This window comes from Lingula anatina, chromosome 7 (assembly GCF_051362555.1).
Source record: "Lingula anatina isolate TDL-2025a chromosome 7, LinAna3.0, whole genome shotgun sequence".
Taxonomy (NCBI): Eukaryota; Metazoa; Brachiopoda; class Lingulata; order Lingulida; family Lingulidae; genus Lingula; species Lingula anatina.
In genome coordinates, this window is record NC_141773.1 from 19466056 (window position 1) to 19487794 (window position 21739).

The window sequence follows — 21739 nt, forward strand, 5'->3', positions numbered from 1 at the left end:
AATTAACTTTCGTGTCCGCCCGGCTGACAGCTATTTAGCGTGAACCCCCAGGGAGTTAGGTCGATCTGAAGTAGGTCGATCTAATCTATGGAAATGGGGTGTAAGTTTCACGAAGGCCAAAGACTAAAAAGCCGCATTCGCGAGTCCCGGGGATGGGATGCTTCACGGATCACGCTAATTAATATGGAAGTTTCACGCATCTCGGGAAATAAAAAAAATTGCATTCGCGGTTAACAAAAATACCCCAAAATGACCCTCTATCAACATATCTCTGCCCTTTACAGTACGCAGCTTTTCAGTTTTGTCCTCTAAAACTCAGGGTGTTAAGATGCGATAACAGAGATTTATATAATTTCCTTTGAAATTGTGCATATATGAAATTATGGTGAAATGGGTTTTACGTGCGTAATGATGATAGGAAAATTAATCCTTTTTAAAGAGAAAAAACTGTTTTACCTATCATGAATGATAGAACTCACATCGAAAAAAATGTGAATAAAGCCCTTGGAAGAATACTCGTAACACTTTACATGTATACCGCATCGGTAGAAAACATGTTAAGTCTCTATAGAAATGGTAAATACAATTGAGGGTCCTATCCCCACCCCACCCCACCCCCTCTCTCTCTCTGTGTGAGTGTGTGTGTGTGTGTGAGTGTGTGTGTGATCTCAATCTCATTTAGGAACTTAATGAGTCGGCGATCAGCAAGATGCCTGGAATAACAAGAACCTACATAATACACCAATTCCTTTAATCTTTATGATATGAAAATATAAAAATTGTTATTTTAATAATATAAAAATTAGCCAATCTAAACGCACTATCTACAGTATATATGGTACTACCTTATTACGAATATAAGGTTTTATATGCAATTGCAATAGAAGTAATGACAAAGCTAAAAATGGGCATACTTAAAGCACATAAAATAACCCTGTTAATGTGTTACTGGGCATTTTAAACGTCCCCTCTTTTTAATAATTTCTCTTTTCTCTTGAATGTTTGACCTAGGATTCGACTCTTGAATTCTAGGTTTGACGGAAAAATGGCACGTCATGATATCAATATCCGATCACTCCAGGCCTCAAACAGGATTGTGAAACCCCCACGTTCATTCTGTTTTCCAGCACATAACCTCATATATATAATCGTACTTACGCATAGAACGTAATGCGTTATGATACTCTGCTCTTACCGTTAAACGTCAATTGCATCATGAATTCCACAAACCTTTGACGGATTTTTTTTTAAACAACACGTCTAAAATGACTTCACTTTGCAGACGACAATAGTTCAGGTACAAGTAGGAGAGCTGACCATTGTTACACTACGTATAAACTACACGAAATACGTAAAGACTTTTGGAGCATTCATTATTTTGTCGACCGAAATCCAGGAAGATATAGGGGCCTAGGCCTACTGGTAAACGGTTGCAACCGCAACACATTTTGCAACCAGTTTTTTTCTAAATCATTGAATTAAAATTGTTGAAATTCTCAGAAAAAAATGACAATTTTGTGATGTAAATGTTTTACAAGGATTGTTTAACCCAACAGGTCTCGGGTCTAAAATTTAACCGTTATAAGTGAGCGACCACACACCTGAATGCGTCGGAGCATTCGTACTGTCTCAATTAACACAATCATTGGCATCGTTCTCCGGTCCTGTTCTTACTTTGTTCGACTGTGCGGATCTGCTTTGTAGGTAAATCACAGAAACCATAAATGAGAATTTCGCTTGAAAATCAACCTAAAGTGATGTCTGTTTAACTTCTTACACACAAGTTTAACTTGATAGATCAATGCTTAAAGACAGGTAACACTGCAGACGCGTAAAAGCAATTTTTAAAGAGGTGGGGACGTGACCCTTAAAAAAACAGCAGCGGGGTATTCTCCACGGCCTCCTGCTTCCTGTGTTGAAGACTGATGTAGTTGAAAAGTTTCAACTTTTTTAATCTAATTGTTTAAATTGTGTAAATTTAATTTTTTTAATCATTAAAATGTCTAAGATATGTATATACGTAGCCTATATTTAGCTACCCAGGACTCACTATGGAACAGCGATATTTATATATACTGCAGCAAACCATACATGGCACTTTGTTAGTGTTATAGTAACATCAAATGTCTGAGAAAAAAACCTTCTAGGATACGGCCCAACTCCGAGCTTCACTTTCGATGAGTGCCAGACTTTTCGTTTTCAAACTCTACTCTCCACGCGTGCTCGTTATAAAAATGGTAGTCCTTAGTCCAGCGCTCCATACGATTAGTTGTGTTAAGGGTTTGTCGAAAATATTGGGGTCAGTACATGGGGCGAATGGCACCTATTATATGCAGAGCGATGGGACATGGACTACGGTTCTTAAACGTACTGCATGCACCATCCTGTCACACGGTCTAATGTGTAAAAATTGGGAGATGGTAACGGCAGGTGCTTATTGATGGTAGAGAAGTGAGTTTCCAGGCACCTCTGTAACACGGTGCATATCTTCACAGAAGCTGTTTAATTATTTTTTTATCCATGTTCAAACTTTGGAGATTCTATGCTTTCTCTACGAGCGCTCCAGATGCCCAGATGCGTGCCTTGCTCCTTTTTTCATTCTTCTCAGTGAATCCAATTAGATAAAGTCTATCTGTCAAAAAGATAATTATTGGGTGGAAAATAGGCGCAATGGAGTAATAGTTTTGTTCCTAGAGCAAGCATCAATACAAGGTAATTGTGTTTGATAAAAATCGTATTAATCCCCTCCACCTCCCTTTTAAGTCTATTAATCTTTGCCAATTGGGAGCTGGGCTCACCATTAAGACCAACAATGACACACAATTTATGGCTTTAATGAAAAATGAGTATATTATCATTCACGAGAGACGAGGGTGTAATATTATCTAATGCGTTTTCTTTGGACTAACAGCGTTAAATAGAGTCGCTCTATTAAAAAGACATTAAGGGGAAACGGTCGTAGAAAGAAATAGTCCGGTGGAACGGCAGGTTTGAAATGGGAAGGGGGCGTAGTGGGGGGGGGGGTGTAGAAAGGCTTCACGGACAAAACTTGGGTCTAACATCCAGTTCTGATCTGATTTCCTAGCTCTAATGGTTTGGATGATGGATATGGCTTTAACTTACGATATTCTGCGAATTGGCTTCGATCCGTTCACCATTAAGGTTTTATTTGTTTAATTCTCAGTGGGAAATGGTAATGGTTAGGAAATGGCATGTGGATTATTTTTGATACGTTTTTCGATTTTCTTTTTTTTTTTTAGGTTCTCGTTGGTCCCAATAATATTCCTCGCCTTTTTACAAAAGTTTGATTCATATTTTATACCATTATACTTTTTTCAATATTTTAGATTTAATTTCAATTTCAAATGAGATGTTTACCTTACGTCATCTTTGTCGAAATAAATTGCTAAAATACAATAATTTTAAAAGGAAACAAGATTTTTTTTAAATGGAAAGCAAATTGATTAATGATTAATTTTCAAATACACTATTTAAGTAAGTTGGACCAAAATCAGTTGACCTCGATATTGTCTGCTCTGCAATATAGACCACATAGTTGTATTAATGTAGAAAATACGACTCTTTTAGCAATGCCTACAATTTGAATCTGCATTATAAATCGGAAATTGTTAATTCTTTCGAATAGACGCTAACAGTGTATTAAAACGGCAATTTAGGTGAAAGCATACAAAAAACACTGATATATTAAAGGGATAATAACTCTTCGTTTCGGCCAAAAAATGAATTTTCCTGGAGTAAACAACAATTTTCCCATACTTACCAATGGTTAATGAATCCATTTTTACATTCAAAGTTAGTCCCTGGTTTTTTTCTAAAAAGTTTGGTTTTTTGTTAAAATCACTTAAGAGATTTTAACAGAGTATAGCCATCAATGGAGGTCACGTGGTCTAAAGACAAGCTCAGATATCAGAATAATAGCTATAATTGCCATTTTTGTGGTAAAACAGAATATATTATATTTCTATGAGTTATTCACAATGTTTTTATTGTGAAATAAAGATCTCATACAAAGAGTTATTATCCCTTTAAATGTGCTGATTGTTCGATGGACCAGTAGATATAAAAGACGAAGAATGAATTCCTTAACAAATTTTATACAAATAAAATGCCAACCTGTTTGAAAATGCCAGATAAAATTGTAATTTCAGTTAGATAATTCACCTTTCGTGTCTATAAAAAAATTAATATGAAGTGTTACCTACAGCTAAATGATAGAAAGACCCCTTTGTTACCTTCGGTCTTCAGCCCTCCGTAATTAGATTGGAATTACGTCGTGGTTATTTGAGTTACGATCAAATCCAAGCGTGGTGATTCTATTAATTAACTTATCACTGTTTACACTGGCCTCATAAAATGTCTGTGAGATTGCATTGTTCCGGTGAATCATTGACTCGTGAGAAGGCTTCGCCATTACGGAAAACTACATTCAAAACGTCGGTTTTGCTTCTCGTAATAAAAATACTATCTCCCAAAATTGGTGGAAACTCTCTTTGAAGAAAATCAAACAAAAAGTCACAACATAAAGATATGTGTTACGATAAATAAGACATACGATGTAATGTGAAAAATAAAGTAAAGTGTAAGGATAAAATGGATAGCAGATTGCTGATGGACCCAAAATGTGAGCGTTATTTCTTAGTAGCAGCCGTATAAAATACTGGCCATCTGTTATTTGCGTTTGTTGAGGATTATAATTAAGATCTTTACAGGAGGACAGACAGAAATTGCGAATTTATTGTAAATTCATTTCTAAGAATTAAGATCTATTTGGCCATCAGCTGTTGTGTGATAAGTATAGATCACGCCGTAGTGAGAAATGAATTATTTTTATTTTTCTTCTGTCGTTAAGAAAATTAAAATAACTGGAAACAGATAAAACTATGTCGAGCTATCTTCAAATAATTTAAAGGGATTGGCAATCAAAATAGAACACATTTTCCAAATTTTTTGAAAATCTAAAGCAATTTTTTTTAAGTGAGTAATGAAATATGAAGAGAATAAATAGAAGTAATTTACTGGCCTTTGTCTAATATTGAAAATGCACTTTACATCGCTTTATGGAATAACTAGACCGCTCTAAAACCAGCTAACATTTTTAAACAAATCATTTATGAGATAAAATGATGACAGAAAAAGATGTCCGTGTGCATATTGAGTTAATCCAGATAATAATGGTCATGCCGAAGCATAGATACTAAACTGGATTGAAAAATATTTTACCGCGTCGCGATACTCCCATGACATACAGTGTTATTCTACATGTACTTGTAGGCCTATTTCCTGTTCGAAATAACTCATCATTTGTATGATATCTTTTATTTTTACAGATATTGCCCTTGCTGTTCAGGAACTATTTTTTTAGATAACCCCTTCTTGTAAAGAGAAAGACATTGTACAGGAAAATGAATTTTCAAAAAAGATATATTTCTATCACAGAAGTATAAATTATCTCTGTGATTCCTCAGGTACACACATTTAGGAAACAACTGAGGCAGAAAAAAATACATAAAGATGACAGGATTTTCTCCAAATGGCAAAGGATCTAAAACTTTGTTACTGAAAAACAATAGATATTAGTAAGTGTCAATCGCTCCAAAATTTTCACATTTAAGGATTTAACAAGACATGAGTTTGTTTTCCTTGAGACAAGAGAGCAACAAATTCAGTCAAAACCAAATAGAATTTTTAAACTTCCAGTTTAGCATTGAGTTCTATCTCCTGGCAACTCTTTTTTAGTATCAAATTGCAATTTACCATATTTCCCAATGAGTGATTGATAGAGTGACTGGGAGTATTTTTTTTTTTTTTTTATAAACTTGCCCTTACCCACGGCAAACGTCTTTTCCGCTCATTTTAGCACGTGTGAAGTTTTTATTGGGTGTAGAAAGTGTCTACATAATAAAATCCAACCCAATCATCGGATGTCTTTTTGGGCGTTAAAGCGACATAAATATTTTACATCTGCGTGGTGTATTAACACACACACTGCTCGTAAAAAACGCACCCGGGGATTGATGTCAGACTCAACCTTACCCCAAAAAATCAAGAATACTAAAAGATCAGAATACTTAAAGGAAACATAAGTACTATATAAATTCCGCACCTACTTACACCCCTAAAAAACAGAGGGTATCTAATTTTTTTTTAATTAAAGGTAATTTTACAAATAAGCTCTTATGTAAAAGGTACTAATTCGCGCTCAGGCCTGAAAATGTTTTGTTTTTTTTTTTCAAAAGAACTCCATTAAAAAATTATTACACTGTAAAACTGCGCTTCCACAATTAACTGCCATTATTCAATAAAAATCATAATAGAAAATTTTAATAGTACTCACGGGGAAATGTTTACTGTGTATTAGTTCACCTTTTTTACTGTCTTCAGAAAAAAACTTTTGACGAGTGCTCAAAGGAATTATTTTACTACAGGAGGACCGCCATGGACGTCATCTGTAGAAGGGCGATAAATAACTTTAATATCACTCCAGACCGGGTGTAAAATAGGACCTAATAATGAAAATCAAAGGAATATCAAAGGGAACGGAAAGGGCTAATAAAGCCCCAAAATCCTCGCGGTCAGAAACGTTATATGTATATGGCAGCGGCGCCTAGGTAATGGGCTTCACCATTTCGTCTCCCAACTGGTACTTAATTTTTATATGTCGTAATTATGTGATCAAAGACAGTGGACGTGGGGCTGTGGCATAATAGTTATGTCGGCGTTCGAGGGAACAGGAGGGACTATCGCCAGGCTGGCTGGGCATGCGAGGATGGCCATTGTTTCCCGTCACCCTCGCCAGTCTTCACCTGCTAATACGCGGTGTTTTCCCCCGAGGCACATTGGTTCCTTCTTCCCCGTGAAAGACGCTTATCAACTCTTTAGTGTGAAATCTGCCGTAGTGCTGTTTTCAGAAGTCTTGTACATAGCGCCTTGTGATCAAAGGCACCGACGCTCATCATGTTTGTGTTTAAGGGTTTTATTGAAAGAGCAGCGTTGGTTATCATGGGTTTTATCGCCCCGTGGTTTACGCTGATGACTAAACCGGTAAAGCACCGGGAACACGGTCGCCCTACCTTTTCTCAACTACAAACGGGGCCTTTTTAATTATCGCAGAGATTTACATGTTCACTGTTTCTAACCATATATCCCAAGGCATAAGATCAATTTGAAGTTCCCAATACGTTGGCCATGAGCATGGCTTTGCTATCAGAACTATGTATCAAGAATCTTTTGACTGATTGATACACAAAAACTTCCCCAAATCGACGAAATCATTAATTTCATGTTCAGTGCCAAGCAATTTGTCGGACTGCGCTCGAATCGTGATCTTTTCTGACGATAAGTATTCCTCTTAGCTTAGGAGACGAGGAACGATTGCGATCGCTATGCATATTACTTACACACTTGCAATAAAACTTTAATTTTCTTTCTAAATTCTTTATAAATATGATTTTCCATGGTAGTACATGGAGCATGGCAATGACAGATGAAGTTCAACAGCTTCAAATGTATCTTTTGATCTCTTAAAACACGCCACAACACGTATAAATTTTTTCTTTCAATTTAAAAAAGAAATTTGTAAGCAACATTTACAAATTTACGAACAGTTCTTATTTTGAATTTGTCTCGAAATAAAAAAAATTAATCAATTAGCACTAATAATGAAATATGTTGATTTTTAACATTTATATTAATTTACATTTCTTATAATTTTTGAAAATATTAGACTTCGTGTAGTTCCCTCGAAAGCAACAAAAAATTAAGCAGGATGCAGAAAGCTAGGCTCGATATGAAATGATGAATTGATATATTATCAAAAAGCGTTCTAATGAAGTTAGCTAAAAAACTGGCCTATTTATCTTTTTTTTCCTGAATAGTTTTAAACCATAATAGTATTCGTCTTTTCTTTATCAAAATAGCCATTTAGGTTAAATCATTTTAATTGAATTGCACTTAACTTGCTGGTTTTAAATTGATTAATCATTTGCTTCCTTAAAATCTCCTTATAAGTCCCCTTTGATAATTACACGTTTAACGTCAAACGGCGCTTTGTTTCACTCCATTAATTAAGAACGTTAATACGCAGAATTAATCCGATTGTTCGGATTAATTTAAAAGCGGATTTACACAACAAACTTGTCATTATCATGTGCTTCGTGAAACCATATTTTTGCAAATTTATCATCTCAAAATAATTATACACAATTATTTGTATTGTTCAAACGTTTCCATTTTGTTATAGATCTTTGTAGCATTGCGACAGGCAATCATTTTATGCAGCCTTTTAACTTGAATCGGATTGTTTTGTCACCTATTGTTTGGTGGACTCGTAATCAAATATATGTATAATTCCGTTTGCTTTATTTAATGGAAAAGCAAAACTCAGACTCCAAGCAAGCTTTTGTGTTTGATTTAAAATTCATGTTTATGACATTATTCTTAAAACTGATAAAATAATCAATAATGTGAGTTGTGGGCAGATATCCCTGATAGATAATAATATTGTGAAAATGTAGATGTTAGAAACTGCGTGCTACATTCATAAACCATTTGTTATATACATGGTAGCTGAATTAATTTAAATTTACGAACAAAAAAAGAGCAACCAAGTAGGAACGGAAAAGAAGAAAATCAAAAATATGAAGAACGGAGAGAAATAAAGAATTAAACGCCAAAAAGAATTTCCACTCTTTCTTATGATTTGGGTGATTAAATTGTGTCAACCTCCATAGATGCGGGGTCTCAGTCTTCAGTTACTCCAGGCATCAGGTCAACATTCCACCAGTTGTCGCCTTACGTCACGGGCACGAGTAATGATTACGTCACTAATTAAGCGTCCATGATGGCGGAAGCCGCACCGTCAGTCGCCATCTGTTAATTCCAATAAATCTCAAGACCCGTCTCCATACTTCACAATTTCCCTGTCCTTCTGTCCCCATGCCGGCTATGTGGGTTGTATACGATCTGTTCTTGGTTTTTGTGTTTGAAATTTACAATCTGCCTTTGCTTTGTAATGATACGGCTGAGGGAATGCCCTTGCGCCGGTTGCTCGCGTATTTAGGGGAGGAAAAATTATGTGGGGATTGCTCTTAGCAATTAATTTTGTTTATTATTCATAATTTTTTTAGACTTTATCTTTTTGTTGTTGATATGAACAAAATTAAAAACGAGCAAATTATGAAAAACATGATTAAAAATGTGGTATGCTATAAGTTTTCATTCATTTTTAGAATTTTACTTTAATTTCATTTATATACCTTAATACATTATTTATGTATTATTTATTTATTTATTGCATCCAACAAATATATTTCAGCAAAATGAGGACGGCGAGAGTTAGGATAATACGATCGTGACAGTATGAAAATGATATACACTTGAATGATTTGATTCTTTTCTTTCTGTCTAACTAGAAATGTCGAACTTTTAGCGTTGGGGAGCTTCCCGACTCTCTCCCCTTTATGTATCTGGGTCCCTGGTTGGTCAATGTAGTGTGACGTCCATTGCTTCTTCCACTTTGATCTCGCCGCTCTCGTAATCGAGATGGGGACATTAAGTGATGGACACTATAATACTTGGGGAGAGGCTGTCGGAAATTATTTGACTGCTAATAAAGAAAATAGAAACACAAAAAGAAATATTTTTTTGTCCCCGAATGAGTTAGGTTTATTGTGTAACTGGCCAATCTGACATATGTGTTATGTTTTTAGTCGTTCGAAAAACTTGTTTTATTTCAAGGTATTTTATAATGCTCAATCATTGTAATTTTGAACACTGCATTTTATATACTGCATTTGAAGTATCTTAGCAAAATTATATGTTTTCGACGGAGTTATTAACCGAAAATCATTACTTTTGAACTCATCTCTTCAACTTCACTCTAAATAATGCTTCAAAATTTAATTAATCGTGCATTCGATTTTAATCAAGTTAATCAAATCCCTATCGCTTCATCCTCCGCGCCATCCCCCCAAGACTAAATCCGTCCCTTTCCAAGTAGTAAAATAAGGATCATTAACTTTCGTATTGTGTCATTTTTACACATTTGTTGACTGCAATCAGACACTGAGGAGTCGTTGTATGGGACATTATAAGGACATTAAGCCCCTACAAAGGCATAGAGGCCTGTTAAAAGTCCGAGGAAGTCGAGGAGAGCGGACAGTCGAGTTGAGATCGAACAAGAGACAGTGCGCGTCCGATTATTTCAAGGACTTAAGTAGAAGACAGCTAACTATTTGTGGAGCGGAAGATTGCTCTCTCTGAACATTGTTGTTGCATGGCTGTCTAGTTGTTTTGGCAGATCATCAGCAGCGGAATTCCGATTCAACCAAGGCAGAGTTTGTAAGCGGCGAGAGAGAGAGAGTGATCGGGTGAGTCAGGCATTCATTTACCAAGGAGTCACGCTCTCAAATCCAGCAACTGGCACGTTGGAAATCTCTCCCTACAATCTGAATCTATTTCACAGTGTGTTTCTACCCACTTGAGTCTCAGACAACCAAGAGATCTAGACTTTAAAAAAAAAAGAAGAGAAACGTTTTTCACTTAAAGTGAGCCGAGTTAAGTTGCGGTTCCGGCCCTCAGAAATTACACAGTTGGAGTCTTAACGGGGAAAACTCTGAAAGCATTCGAGGGAGCAGGGAAAAGGTCGTCTTTATTTAAAAAGAAGAAACTGTCGAGTATGGTTGATAGCATGATGGTCACTGCAGAAAGCGGTCACGAACTGGACATGGGTCACCACTACCACCACCACCACCATCACCAGAAGCATGGTGGAGACTCGGACACTGAGAATAATATCACGATATGCCATGACGACAGCGACAGCCTGAGCGGCCGCCGTGACGATGATGGTCTATCCAAAGAAAATATGTCATCACCAAGAAAAGGTACGTGTTTATTTAGAAATTTCAAAAATAATCATAAAACCACGTTTTGTACGAGTTGTGACCCTATATCTAAACCCTTTGTGATTTCTCCCACTCGCTTCTGTAGTAAATATTTGACTCTCTTTCAGCATCTGTCATCTGTTTTCCTAATTATTTATTTATGTATCTGTTCTCTCCCAATCCGTGTTCTTATGGAATGTACCAGTGATCCAAAATACTAGACACCTGAGCGTGATTACAATTATTATGAATTAACTGGTCAAAAAAGATCCGAGGTCGGGTCCTGAACAGTGGGGACAAATCTTAATGAAAATGTTAGGAGTTTTGATACCAATTAGTTCATAAATAAATATGTTACAACTTTGACAAATGCACATCTTTGTGTCCTGTTTATAACTCGAAAGTCGCATGTTCAGATATAAAAATACTCTTGACTATAGAGTATTTAGAATGACGAATAACGTCCTAAATTCTTCCCCACTTCACAAGCAGACCGTGTCGCGTGGAAGTTCTGCAAGTTAACAGGGTCGGTGCGTCTCATTGCCCGAGTAGATTTCATAATTAAAAGCCAAAGTTAATTCCATTATGTGGCCCTGAGATAAACCAGAAGAGGACGCGAGGAGAGCGAAACCTCTCTGCTTGGTATAAACAGTTTGTCTTAAGTAGAACTATAAATTTCTATTCATGCCGAATACAATTAGGTCCATATAATGTTTCCCTGGCTTCTCCCACCCCGTAAGTTAATGTTGTTAGACAAATTTCGCATTATTCGAATTTCTACGAAATGTAAATAAACAGTTGGAGTTGTATGAACGTGAAAGTTTGTTAGCGTGTAAAAGGCATGGTGAAGTAGCGTCCGTTTTAAACAGAGATGTTTATATTAAAAAGATAAAGGAACGAGGGAGAATTTGTGAAGTGTTTCATTAAAGGGATAATAACTCTTCGTATGAGATCTATATTTCACAATAAAAACCTTGTGAATAACTCGTAGAAATATAATATATTCTGTTTTACCACAAAAACAGTAGTTATAGCTATTATTCTGATATCTGAGCTTGTCTTTAGACCACGTGACCTCCATTGATGGCTATACTCTGTTAAAATCTCTTAAGAGATTTTAACAAAAAAACAAACTTTTTAGAAAAAAACCAGGGGCCAACTTTGAATGTAAAAATGGATTCATTAACCATTGTAAGTATGGAAAAATTGTTGTTTACTCCAGGAAAATTCATTTTTTGGCCGAAACGAAGAGTTATTATTGCTTTAATGACTTTCATTATGACTCACATTAATTTAAAATGATATCTTTTATTAGAGCAAGAGGTGTATATTTTCAAAATTAGAAAACTAATTAATTAATATTTTATCAATATCTATCATTCTTGCTATTATTCCAAGAATATGGCAAGAGAAATAACTAACTTGTTTTACTAATTTTATAGTAAAATAGTGATGGATAAATTGGTAAAATTTATCCGAAACGACGATACTAAATATGTCATAAGATTTTCATGTATCCGAAATTTTATGTGAAGAATTTTAATATTGTTATCAAATTTCATTTGTTTTACAACTTGTTTCCTTTGCTTAACATATATTTGTGATTTCTTTTACGGTGAAAAAAAGGAAAGAATTAGATACAAGCAGTCAGCATTTAATTCGTCGTGTAAAAGACCTGAAATTTAAAAAATGCGATATTCCGTGTTCAGACGTCAACTTTGGTTCCTGTTCAAACCCCTCTAAATTTTTGCCACATTTCTTCAATGGGAAAATGCAGGTGTCTTTGAATAAGAAGCAGGCCGCGTGCTGTGATACGGAGAAAATTGCCCACTCTGTATAAAAAGACCATTTTCTTTCCGTGGCACAGTTTCAAGTGGTCCCAAATTGATTGCATTCATGTACCCTTTGATTGCAATCAGGTCAAGCCAACTGAGAACAATCACATCGGCCCGACGTGTTGATTACTAGCGGTCAAGTGGTCAGTTACTGTTGGCCGCAATCAGAGGATGTCCGAGCTATTTACAAACAAAGAAGGCAATTTGTTGCTATTGTTTACCGTAGACCCGGTGTCTGCTGCTTAGCTTAGAACTCTCACCTTGAGAGAACAATCTGATTGATCGCTCTCTCTTTGTTGAAATGCTGAATATAATGATAAGTGTTTTGACCTTATTTCTCACGGCACATGAATAAGTTCGATTGTTGGATACCTGTGACAAAAGGCGTACAAAAGCCCTATTATCATTAGAGAAGAGGGGTAAAGAAATGCCGATGAACAAATAACAGACATCCTTTTCTGAGGATATCAAATGAAATTGAGATAGTCATCGAAATTAACGCGCGTAAACATGTTGTCAAGTTTTATTAAGTTTTTTAAGGGAAATGGGAGCAACATTGAGAGACCAATGGAAGTCTGTTGGTTTTAACTTGCGATTTAAAAAGTCAATCCATGGTTACCGACTCCTTCTTGAATATATTTTTAGTTTTAACAAAACAGTTTATTTCATAAAAGACTATTTCGTTAACAGAATTGTTGATGCTATAATACATGTAATGTTGAGTCGAAAAGGGGAGAATAATTTGTGTTTATTATTACTTTCATCGCCCAAGATGCTTGGTCTCGTTTTGGTAAAATAAAAGGAAAATACTTTCAACAATCGGGCTTTACATCAGCAATGAGAACAACTAATGATAATTTATGTGTTACGCCCAATTTATCATATCTCAATTCATATTATATATACCATAGACAGGGGCTGCTTTTGATGAAAACAATTAAGCATCTTTAAGCAAATGAATATGGCGAAACTAAGTTGTTGTGGGGTTAATCTTCTTGTTAAAAGACGACCAAACAGACGCTATCAATTGATTAAAATGAAGATGAGCAATTCCGGGAGGTTAACACAGGTGAACAGGCGGTTGATTACAATCGGGTCGCTCCAGACAAATTACCTGTAACAACTGGAGAATCATTATAATATGTTGCGGCATCTTCAAAGGGTTTTCTTCAGACTAAGCGTCTCCGTGGGTTGGAGTGACCTTCGAGGGAGGAAGGTGGGGGTAAGGGCAACCCTTAGGGAAGTGGGGAGTAGAGGGGGATAAACGATGTCTTTGCGAGTCATCCTAAATGTGTTATTTCTTTTTCTTTGCTTGAAATAAGTTTCTTGAAGAAAACATGGAAGCAGGCCTGTAAGAAACTCTCCCCAAGTATTTTTTCCATGAAAAGATAATCAGCTGGAAAAGCTTTTTTATTTTATTTTATTTTATTTTATTTTATGTTGTGGTATATATCGGCAAAATTCTATTGAAATTTAATCCATTTTGATTGCCATATGACTGCTAACCTGTATACATCAGAAGACATCTCGTATGTATATCTTGTCGATGCCATTTTCATCAAATAAACTTACGAGACTTTTAAGTTTTTGTCATTTTAGTGATGGGAATTATTTAACAGTTTTCCTCGTGAATTTTCTGTAATGAAAAGTTAACTGCGGAGGTGGTAAATGACCATTAACTGGTGGACAAAAGCTGATATATTTGAGAAAGAAAGGATTGTGCAATGCTAAACCGCTTCAGGATGGAGGGTGTTTCGCAGGTGGGCGTCCGTGCCTTTATAAAGTGCTAAACGATGTTTGTTACAAAGGTGATTTCTCGGCCGTTTATGGACAATATATCTGACCTTTTATTGTGGTCGAGTGGTTGGTCATCACAGTTATAGCAGGGACCGTCTGTCCAGCTATAGTGATGTCCTGATCATTTTTATTGGGACAAATCCATCAGAATAAACCAAACTCGTATCCATAACTAATATCAGTTTAAATTATTGGTTTGTGGGCTCTTAATTTTTATGCAGCCTAGTAACGATGGCAAATGAGATTGGTATCTCAGTGATAATTTGTTGGATTTATTTTCTTCATTTTGTCCCAAATTTCATCCATGTGACAAAGACAAGTTCCAAGTTTTCCTAAAGCAGGCTTTAGCGATGTTTTCACTTTTCAAAGGGATAATGTCACAGCGATATTCGCATTGTTGATTTTAAAATGATAAAACTTTAAGGTTAAAAAAACTTAAAATTCATAACCAGGACTCTCAAATAGTACTCTCTTTGTTATACGGGCAAGGCCGATGGTTCTGTGTCTAAAATACAACTCGGATAAATGACAACGAGAGTGGGAATCGAATGAAATAAATATATAAACAAAGACACTGTCATGCGGCATATTAAGTCCACTTGGTTTCGCCTCATCACGATGATGATGATGGCGCTTCTCATGCCCCAGCAGCATTCCTTTGAAGTGTTATCTCTTCATTATCGTGTGTGCTCGTCACATTAAGACCTCTAATCAACGACTTTTCCCTTCTCTTATCCCTCCCCGTCATTTGGCCCTTTACCCACATCCCTTCTTACACACCATCCCCCTTGAAGATGCAGCGCATCGTCCTTTCATTAATTTATAATATGATCGCTATCATAACTGCCGCAATCATCATTATCATCATCGTTATTACTCTTTCATGAAGGCAAGACCACTATAATGCTTTACTCTAGTCATCAACGACACCCTGTACGGTAGAAATGGCGATTAATCCTTTGATACAGCGCTTCAAACTCGCGTGTGGAGTCGGGTCAAAATATCCAAAGGCGTCGCCTGCGAAGACGGTCTACGATCGCCCTTGATATGGTGATCGTTGGTGAGGATAATTTCCAAGTTTGCGTGAGGCGACGGTGGTTTTATTATAAGGGGAGGGATGATGACGAGCACGATGTGGTTTGTATGAGACTTTAGGGTTTATTAATGTCGATTATGATGCCTCACGACAGCTATCCTCTATCCAGGTATTAAGGCAAATGTATGTTGATGTAATGGAATTGAGAGGTATTTGTACGGTGGCTATCTGTGGGAGAGGTTTCAGGTAGATTGTTTGTGGGGTGACACGCCATAGGAAAGGAACGCTTTGACAATGCTCCTGACTGAAAGCTTACAATGTCGTAAGTTGATTTTATCTGTTGTAAAACGTTCTTTGTGCTTTTCTAGCCCAACTAAATTCTTGTTACGAAAGTAGATCATCGAAGCGAATAGATCAAAGTTGTTTTTTTCTACTCACACGTCATATAAAATTGTTTGAAATTTACTATCATCAGATTAAGGACTTCGTTTTATCGTAGTAAAGATTTACATTGGTTTTGAATCTAAGATAGAAATTTAAAATATCTTTATTGCTGTTTATAGAGAATGGAGAAAGGCGATGTATAAAAGACTTAGGAGAGAACGTACAGGTTTTTAGTGTTTTTTCAAATTGAATGGAAGCAAGGCAACAGCTTACACGGAATAAAATATTCAGAATGTGAAGCAGAAGTAGCAGGGAACATATATAATTAGTATTTTATGACACTTGAAGATAACCCCAAAGACCCTCCAATCAACGTTACATTTGCCGCGCATACGAACACAAGAAGAAAACAAATAAAGTTCAAAGCATGCGCGTTTACTGCAGTGCGGTCGATTACGTCAGCACATACTTGAGCGTGCACCGCGTGTTCTGTCAAATTACCAACCAGCAAATATAATAAATTTTCGATTAATCGACCTACAATTAATTGGTCTTTTATTGGCCTGATTCATAGCTTAACAATGATGTTAATAATTTTCTAACTCGAAGTGGCATAGAAAATGGGGATTTACGGATTTACAATTAGGAGATATGGGGATTATGAACGTTTCCTTGTACAGTATTATCGGGATAACGACGGAAAAAAAGAAATGGCTATTAATTTGATATTGATTACGAGGCCGAGGCTTAAGATTTAAACGTTAAAAAAGTCTGAGAATAAGTTACTTTCGTTTTTCTCACAATTTTTCGGTGCTTTTTTCTCTTTTAATTACTTATTCAAAATGCGATCTACTTATTACTGAATACACAGTATCGAAGATAACAACAGATACAGAATTTATTATCATAACAGGAACATTGAAAATAATGGAATCAGTACTGCAATATTTGTCAAGCATCTTATCCTTGCAACGATTTGTGTAACTATTCACGTGATTGTTTATTTATTTTTTTATTTTATTTCAATTTTTATTACTTTTTTTACATACCATGGACAATATTATATATAAATATTATAAATAAATATTCTTTTTTTTTTGTCAAGATGTCTATAAATCAAAATACTTAAGTATACACGTTTACTTTATTCAATATATTTTTGATATTACAGACGGTTCCCCAGATGATGGCGGCGTACGAAGGTACCGCACAGCGTTTACGCGAGAGCAAATAGGCCGCCTGGAGAAGGAATTCTACAAGGAGAACTATGTCTCCCGACCCCGGCGCTGTGAGCTGGCTGCGGCATTGAACCTCCCAGAGAGCACGATCAAGGTGAGGTCCAGAAACCTATATTATACACTGGCGGCTTCACAATCTTTCGGGAGGGGGGGGGGGGAAGTCGGGACAATTTTATTATTTTATTGTATATTTATGGGCATAGAGATAGAAAATTATGTGGTTGACTCGCCACTGGACGAAATGATATTTTGTCAAAAACAAGAAGACGATAAAATTACGTCTACCGCTGTACCTATAATACTGGCCTCTAGATATTTGTATTATACACTTTGTACAAGAATCACAAATGTTTAAATGGTGAAATTAAGGAGTAAAGTTGAAATAAATTCGATGTAGAAAAGATTTTTTGAAATGGTCGGAAAAGGTTTTTTCATCCATTATTATGACAAAAGTCGATATATATTATTAAAAACTTTATGTAAATTGCCCTTTGCAAAAAACGCTTATATTCATTTTACTGTCTTTTTTTTTTTTATCTCAGGTGTGGTTTCAGAATCGTCGTATGAAGGACAAGCGTCAAAGAATGGCCCTTGCTTGGCCCTACGGACTTGCTGCCGACCCTAATATTTACGCCTATCTGGTTAACGCCGCTGCCAACATAGGGTACCACTACGGCCTCCCGCCAACCACGGGAGGGGCACCTTTGGGGTACTATGCCGCCGCAGGCCTGGGACTTCAGAGACCAGGGGCTCCATATCCTACTTTACCACTCACCACGACTCCGCTGAGACCGAGGCCAGATATCCTTCAAGCTGTCCCCGCCGGTGCTCACTTGGTTCACCCTACTCCCCTGTCGGTCCCCTCGACGTCAGCAAACGCCACGTGCTCGCTCCACGTCGCACGCGATTCTTTACCTCACCACGGCCTCCCAGCGGCCCCCCTCCCTGCACAGGGGTCCCCACCAACACATTGTACTGCCAGCCCAGGAGAACCGTGTAACTGTCACCTGTTTTACCACGGAGGGATCACGACTGTCTCCCCGCCGACGGTGTCACTGGCGTCGGCGCCTGTTCCCCTCGCGTCTGCCGCGTCCTTGTCACCGTTATCTACGTCACTGACGGCGTCACGTAATCTTTCCCCCTCCGTCAGCGTACCGACAGCGATCAGACCTGTCCCGACACAGCCTACGCTATTCCAGCCGTACAAAACGGATTAAGGACACTTCCTCTGTATTAGATTTTTTACAATTCAGCTATATCTTGATGTGCAATTTTGTAAATATTTTTCTCCCGAGTCCAAACATGAAGCCTTCTTTCATGTCTTATGACAGCATATTACACATTAGGTGATAAAAAATATTTAAAGTTTCTGGATAGAGAGGTGACAGTTAATTTAAACTGTGAAAAAAAAAATTCGACTTGAAACCAAAACGGTTATAAATTACACGTGAGCGTGCCAGTACAAATGATGTAGTCTGGGAAGTCTTCGTGAATTATGCCATATTTACCTCGTAAGCAATGTCATATTTTCCACTAAGTGTCCACAGAACTTCACAAGTCAACATATTACGTGACCTACAATGATAATTGTTTGAAAACAGAAGGTGCCCTTAGTATTTTTTAGTTAGTGAGCAACTCACTGTGTGATCTTGCTCCTATTTTGACAATACCTTTCTGTAAAGTCTTACTATCGATTTGTGATTGTTGTATGTTTATAAAAATAGCGATCAAACGATCTGTGCTACAATGAAGAGAAGTATTTGCGTTATGTCCACGTTTTTCTTTTACCTCTAAGCGATTGCTAGTAGATCAAATACAAAAACTGTTAAATAGGTAAGAAAATAGTTGGAATGGTGTTTGAAGGACGTTAGGAAATGGCTTTTGACAGAGTCGTTGCAACTTTCGAAAGGATATTGGTAAAACCTTACCAAAACGACCCTATCCCAAAAGACACTGTGATCAATCATACGAATTACAATTTGATTTAGAATCATCGATGCTATCTTGGTCATTTTACGCCGAGATCTGTGACTGGGCTATTTAAAAACGATCGGGATTATCTATAATAGGGATCAGAATAGTATTCCTCCCCAGTGAATCCCAAAGCTCTGATAGAGCGGTAATTTCGCGTTGATGAATTGTGATCGTTTCCCTGTATGTTTATTTCTGTGTAATTTATCAAGCAAATTGCTAGAATTGAGACTCGTGATTAATTGTTCTCAGAGGAACAACTTGAGTGATAGCTTATAATTAAGGCTTCCTAGGATTAAGCAGTGCAACATAGATATCTGTTAATACACTGTTTAAGTATGACGCTGCAGAGGTTGTCGTAAGGACACAAGCGGCGTTGTAATCCGAACTAGAGGCGAATTACTTCTACATCACAGTTAACGGATACTTTCATTTATTGTTGGACTCACAACGCCAATTGAAAGATTTTTATGTTGTCTAACCGCCATCAGCATTTTTCAATCAGTTTAAAAACAAAATTATTTATTAACTATCATGATCAATATGTATATATGTAAATTAAATGTATAGACCTATAAAGAAGCATGGCATTCGTAATGATAATTATTATAATATTGTAAAAATGTCCAGATGCGTATACAATAAATATAATTATAAATAGCGTAACGCTTTTCATATCGTCTTAGTATCTATTTTTCAGTTACAGTTTCGATCGGGTGAAATTAAAATGCGGACAAATTTTTTAAAGCTTAACTCGGAGAAACCTTTCTCTCAAGCAAAAAAAGAAAAGTAATACAATTCTTCTACCGAACAATTCTTCGTCGATCGAAAAGACGGTCATTTAATAAATCCACACAAGCGCTGTGTTCGAAACACATTTTTTAAGTCCGTTGGCGGATTTCCGTTTGTTGATGTCAATGTTCGTGGAATATTTGTTTGTTGGTTACATCCGTAGTTTAAAAGAAGTAAAGTATTTACCGTAAAACCGTAAAACATCAAAAGTATACTTCTACAAGGTGCTAGTCAGCAGAAGTGATTCTCTCGTTTACATTGTACCCGTTGATATTGATGTAATAAAAACAGTAACATTTTAATATGAAATACGCTTAAATTTAAAGATATTAAATCAATGTTGATATATCGTAATGCAGTTCAAAGGAATGCAGAGTGTGGTCAATAATGTGTTTTTTTAAAGACTCCAGAACAACCAAGATAGTGAAAAATATGCTTAATATATATTTAACAAAAAGCTTGCAACGCCAAGGTAGATGCTGTAAAGCTCTCTATATCAACAGGTCTAAATAACTTTTAGATCATATGTTTTAACAATGACCAAAAAAAAAAAAAAAACTTGGACACTTAAAGGCAGTGAATTAAAAGAACTTGCCTAAACTATAATAACTCCTTACTATAATAACTGAAACTTTGTCTTAATTGTTTACCTCCACTGAAATATACATTAACTTACTGTGAATTATTCTGCTCAATAATAAACAAAAATGAAACCCAAGGCAAGAGAGGGCATTACGATGAAACCGTTTTGTCAAAAATAAAACAAGAAAAGATCGAACCGGAGACCCCACAAAGCGCTACACCAGAGCCTAAGTTATTACAATGATGTGCTTTAGAACAAGTGATAAAACAACTTCAAAAATAATAATGGCCCAACAACCAAAGGATATGCCTGTGAAACGCCGCGTCGGTCCCTTTGATCTTGCACTATCCTCCTCACCAAAACGGCATGATAATGATCTAGCGACGATGAGGCGCGTGTGCCGTCTAACTAGCCCCCTCTACTTCGCATAATTAATGTCATTATTTCAATGTGGTACGTCACCTGAAAGGCGTTTTTATTGCCGCGGAGCAAAGCGGTATTATCGTGAGAGTCAGTCGGTGGGGCCCAAACAAGTTCGGATTTTACGACGAAATAAAAGCGAGACGTTTTTTTTCTTGCTTTGAAGGAGCGTAATACCATACCCACTGCTGGTGGGGAACAGGCATGTACCGACTTTTTATCGACGTGATATCTTATGTTGAGAATTCCGTCAATGAAGAATGACAGTAACAGGGTAAAAATGCGAAGTCACTAGAATTTTCATCTACCGATCAATGTGGACTACACGCAGACGAGAGACACTATTGGAAGAGAATACTTGGTTAGAGCCAGGTTTTGAGCTATAAACCTTTATATGCAATGTTTTTTTTTCTTGGAAATTTCAACACTAATCCCTTAATCACCAAGATTTTCCAAATCCAAATACATTCAAAATTTACCTTCTTTTGACTCGAGCTATAGATAGTTCTAACATTCAAAATTTTCAGCCACTCTCAAGATGGAGATGGAAGCTGGTTAATTTGCACTCGTGGGGGTAAAAAAGGGCAAATATTCTTACTACAGAGAGGAGTTATTGAGTTGTCTTAGACTAAAACTACCTATTTGTATACGTTACTGACTTCATAACAAATGCACCCGCAATTTCTCCCCGATTTCTAATAATGGCAATTTAAATCGTTTATGATAAACTTGATTTTGGAGAGATATTTCTTTAGATAAGATGTAGACTGGCATGTAGC

General features: G+C 36.6%; 1 protein-coding gene across 4 annotated transcripts; it reads left to right on the top strand.

Annotated features, from left to right (window-relative positions):
* Positions 1-10066: 10066 nt before the first annotated feature.
* On the top strand, positions 10067-19826 carry LOC106167380 (homeobox even-skipped homolog protein 1). Of its 4 annotated transcripts, XM_087017833.1 has the most exons (4): positions 15683-15894; positions 16136-16182; positions 17128-17288; positions 17737-19826. In XM_087017833.1, exons 1-4 carry the CDS (start codon positions 15890-15892, stop codon positions 18409-18411), a joined length of 888 nt encoding a protein of 295 aa, XP_086873959.1. In that variant the 5' UTR covers positions 15683-15889; the 3' UTR covers positions 18412-19826. The 4 variants fall into 4 exon arrangements, with proteins under 4 accessions (XP_013401616.2, XP_086873960.1, XP_086873959.1 ...); XM_013546162.2 differs by lacking the exons at positions 15683-15894; positions 16136-16182 and adding an exon at positions 10067-10904; XM_087017834.1 differs by lacking the exons at positions 15683-15894; positions 16136-16182 and adding an exon at positions 15569-15596.
* The last annotated feature ends 1913 nt before the right edge of the window (positions 19827-21739 follow it).

Bases quoted from the DNA above. Each gene is read 5' to 3' on its own strand.
- LOC106167380 (XM_013546162.2), top strand. From the start codon at position 10,697: ATGGTTGATAGCATGATGGTCACTGCAGAAAGCGGTCACGAACTGGAC. The intron at 10,905-17,127 runs GTACGTGTTTAT...TTGATATTACAG, and splicing joins TATGTCATCACCAAGAAAAG to ACGGTTCCCCAGATGATGGC. The intron at 17,289-17,736 runs GTGAGGTCCAGA...TTTTTATCTCAG, and splicing joins TCCCAGAGAGCACGATCAAG to GTGTGGTTTCAGAATCGTCG.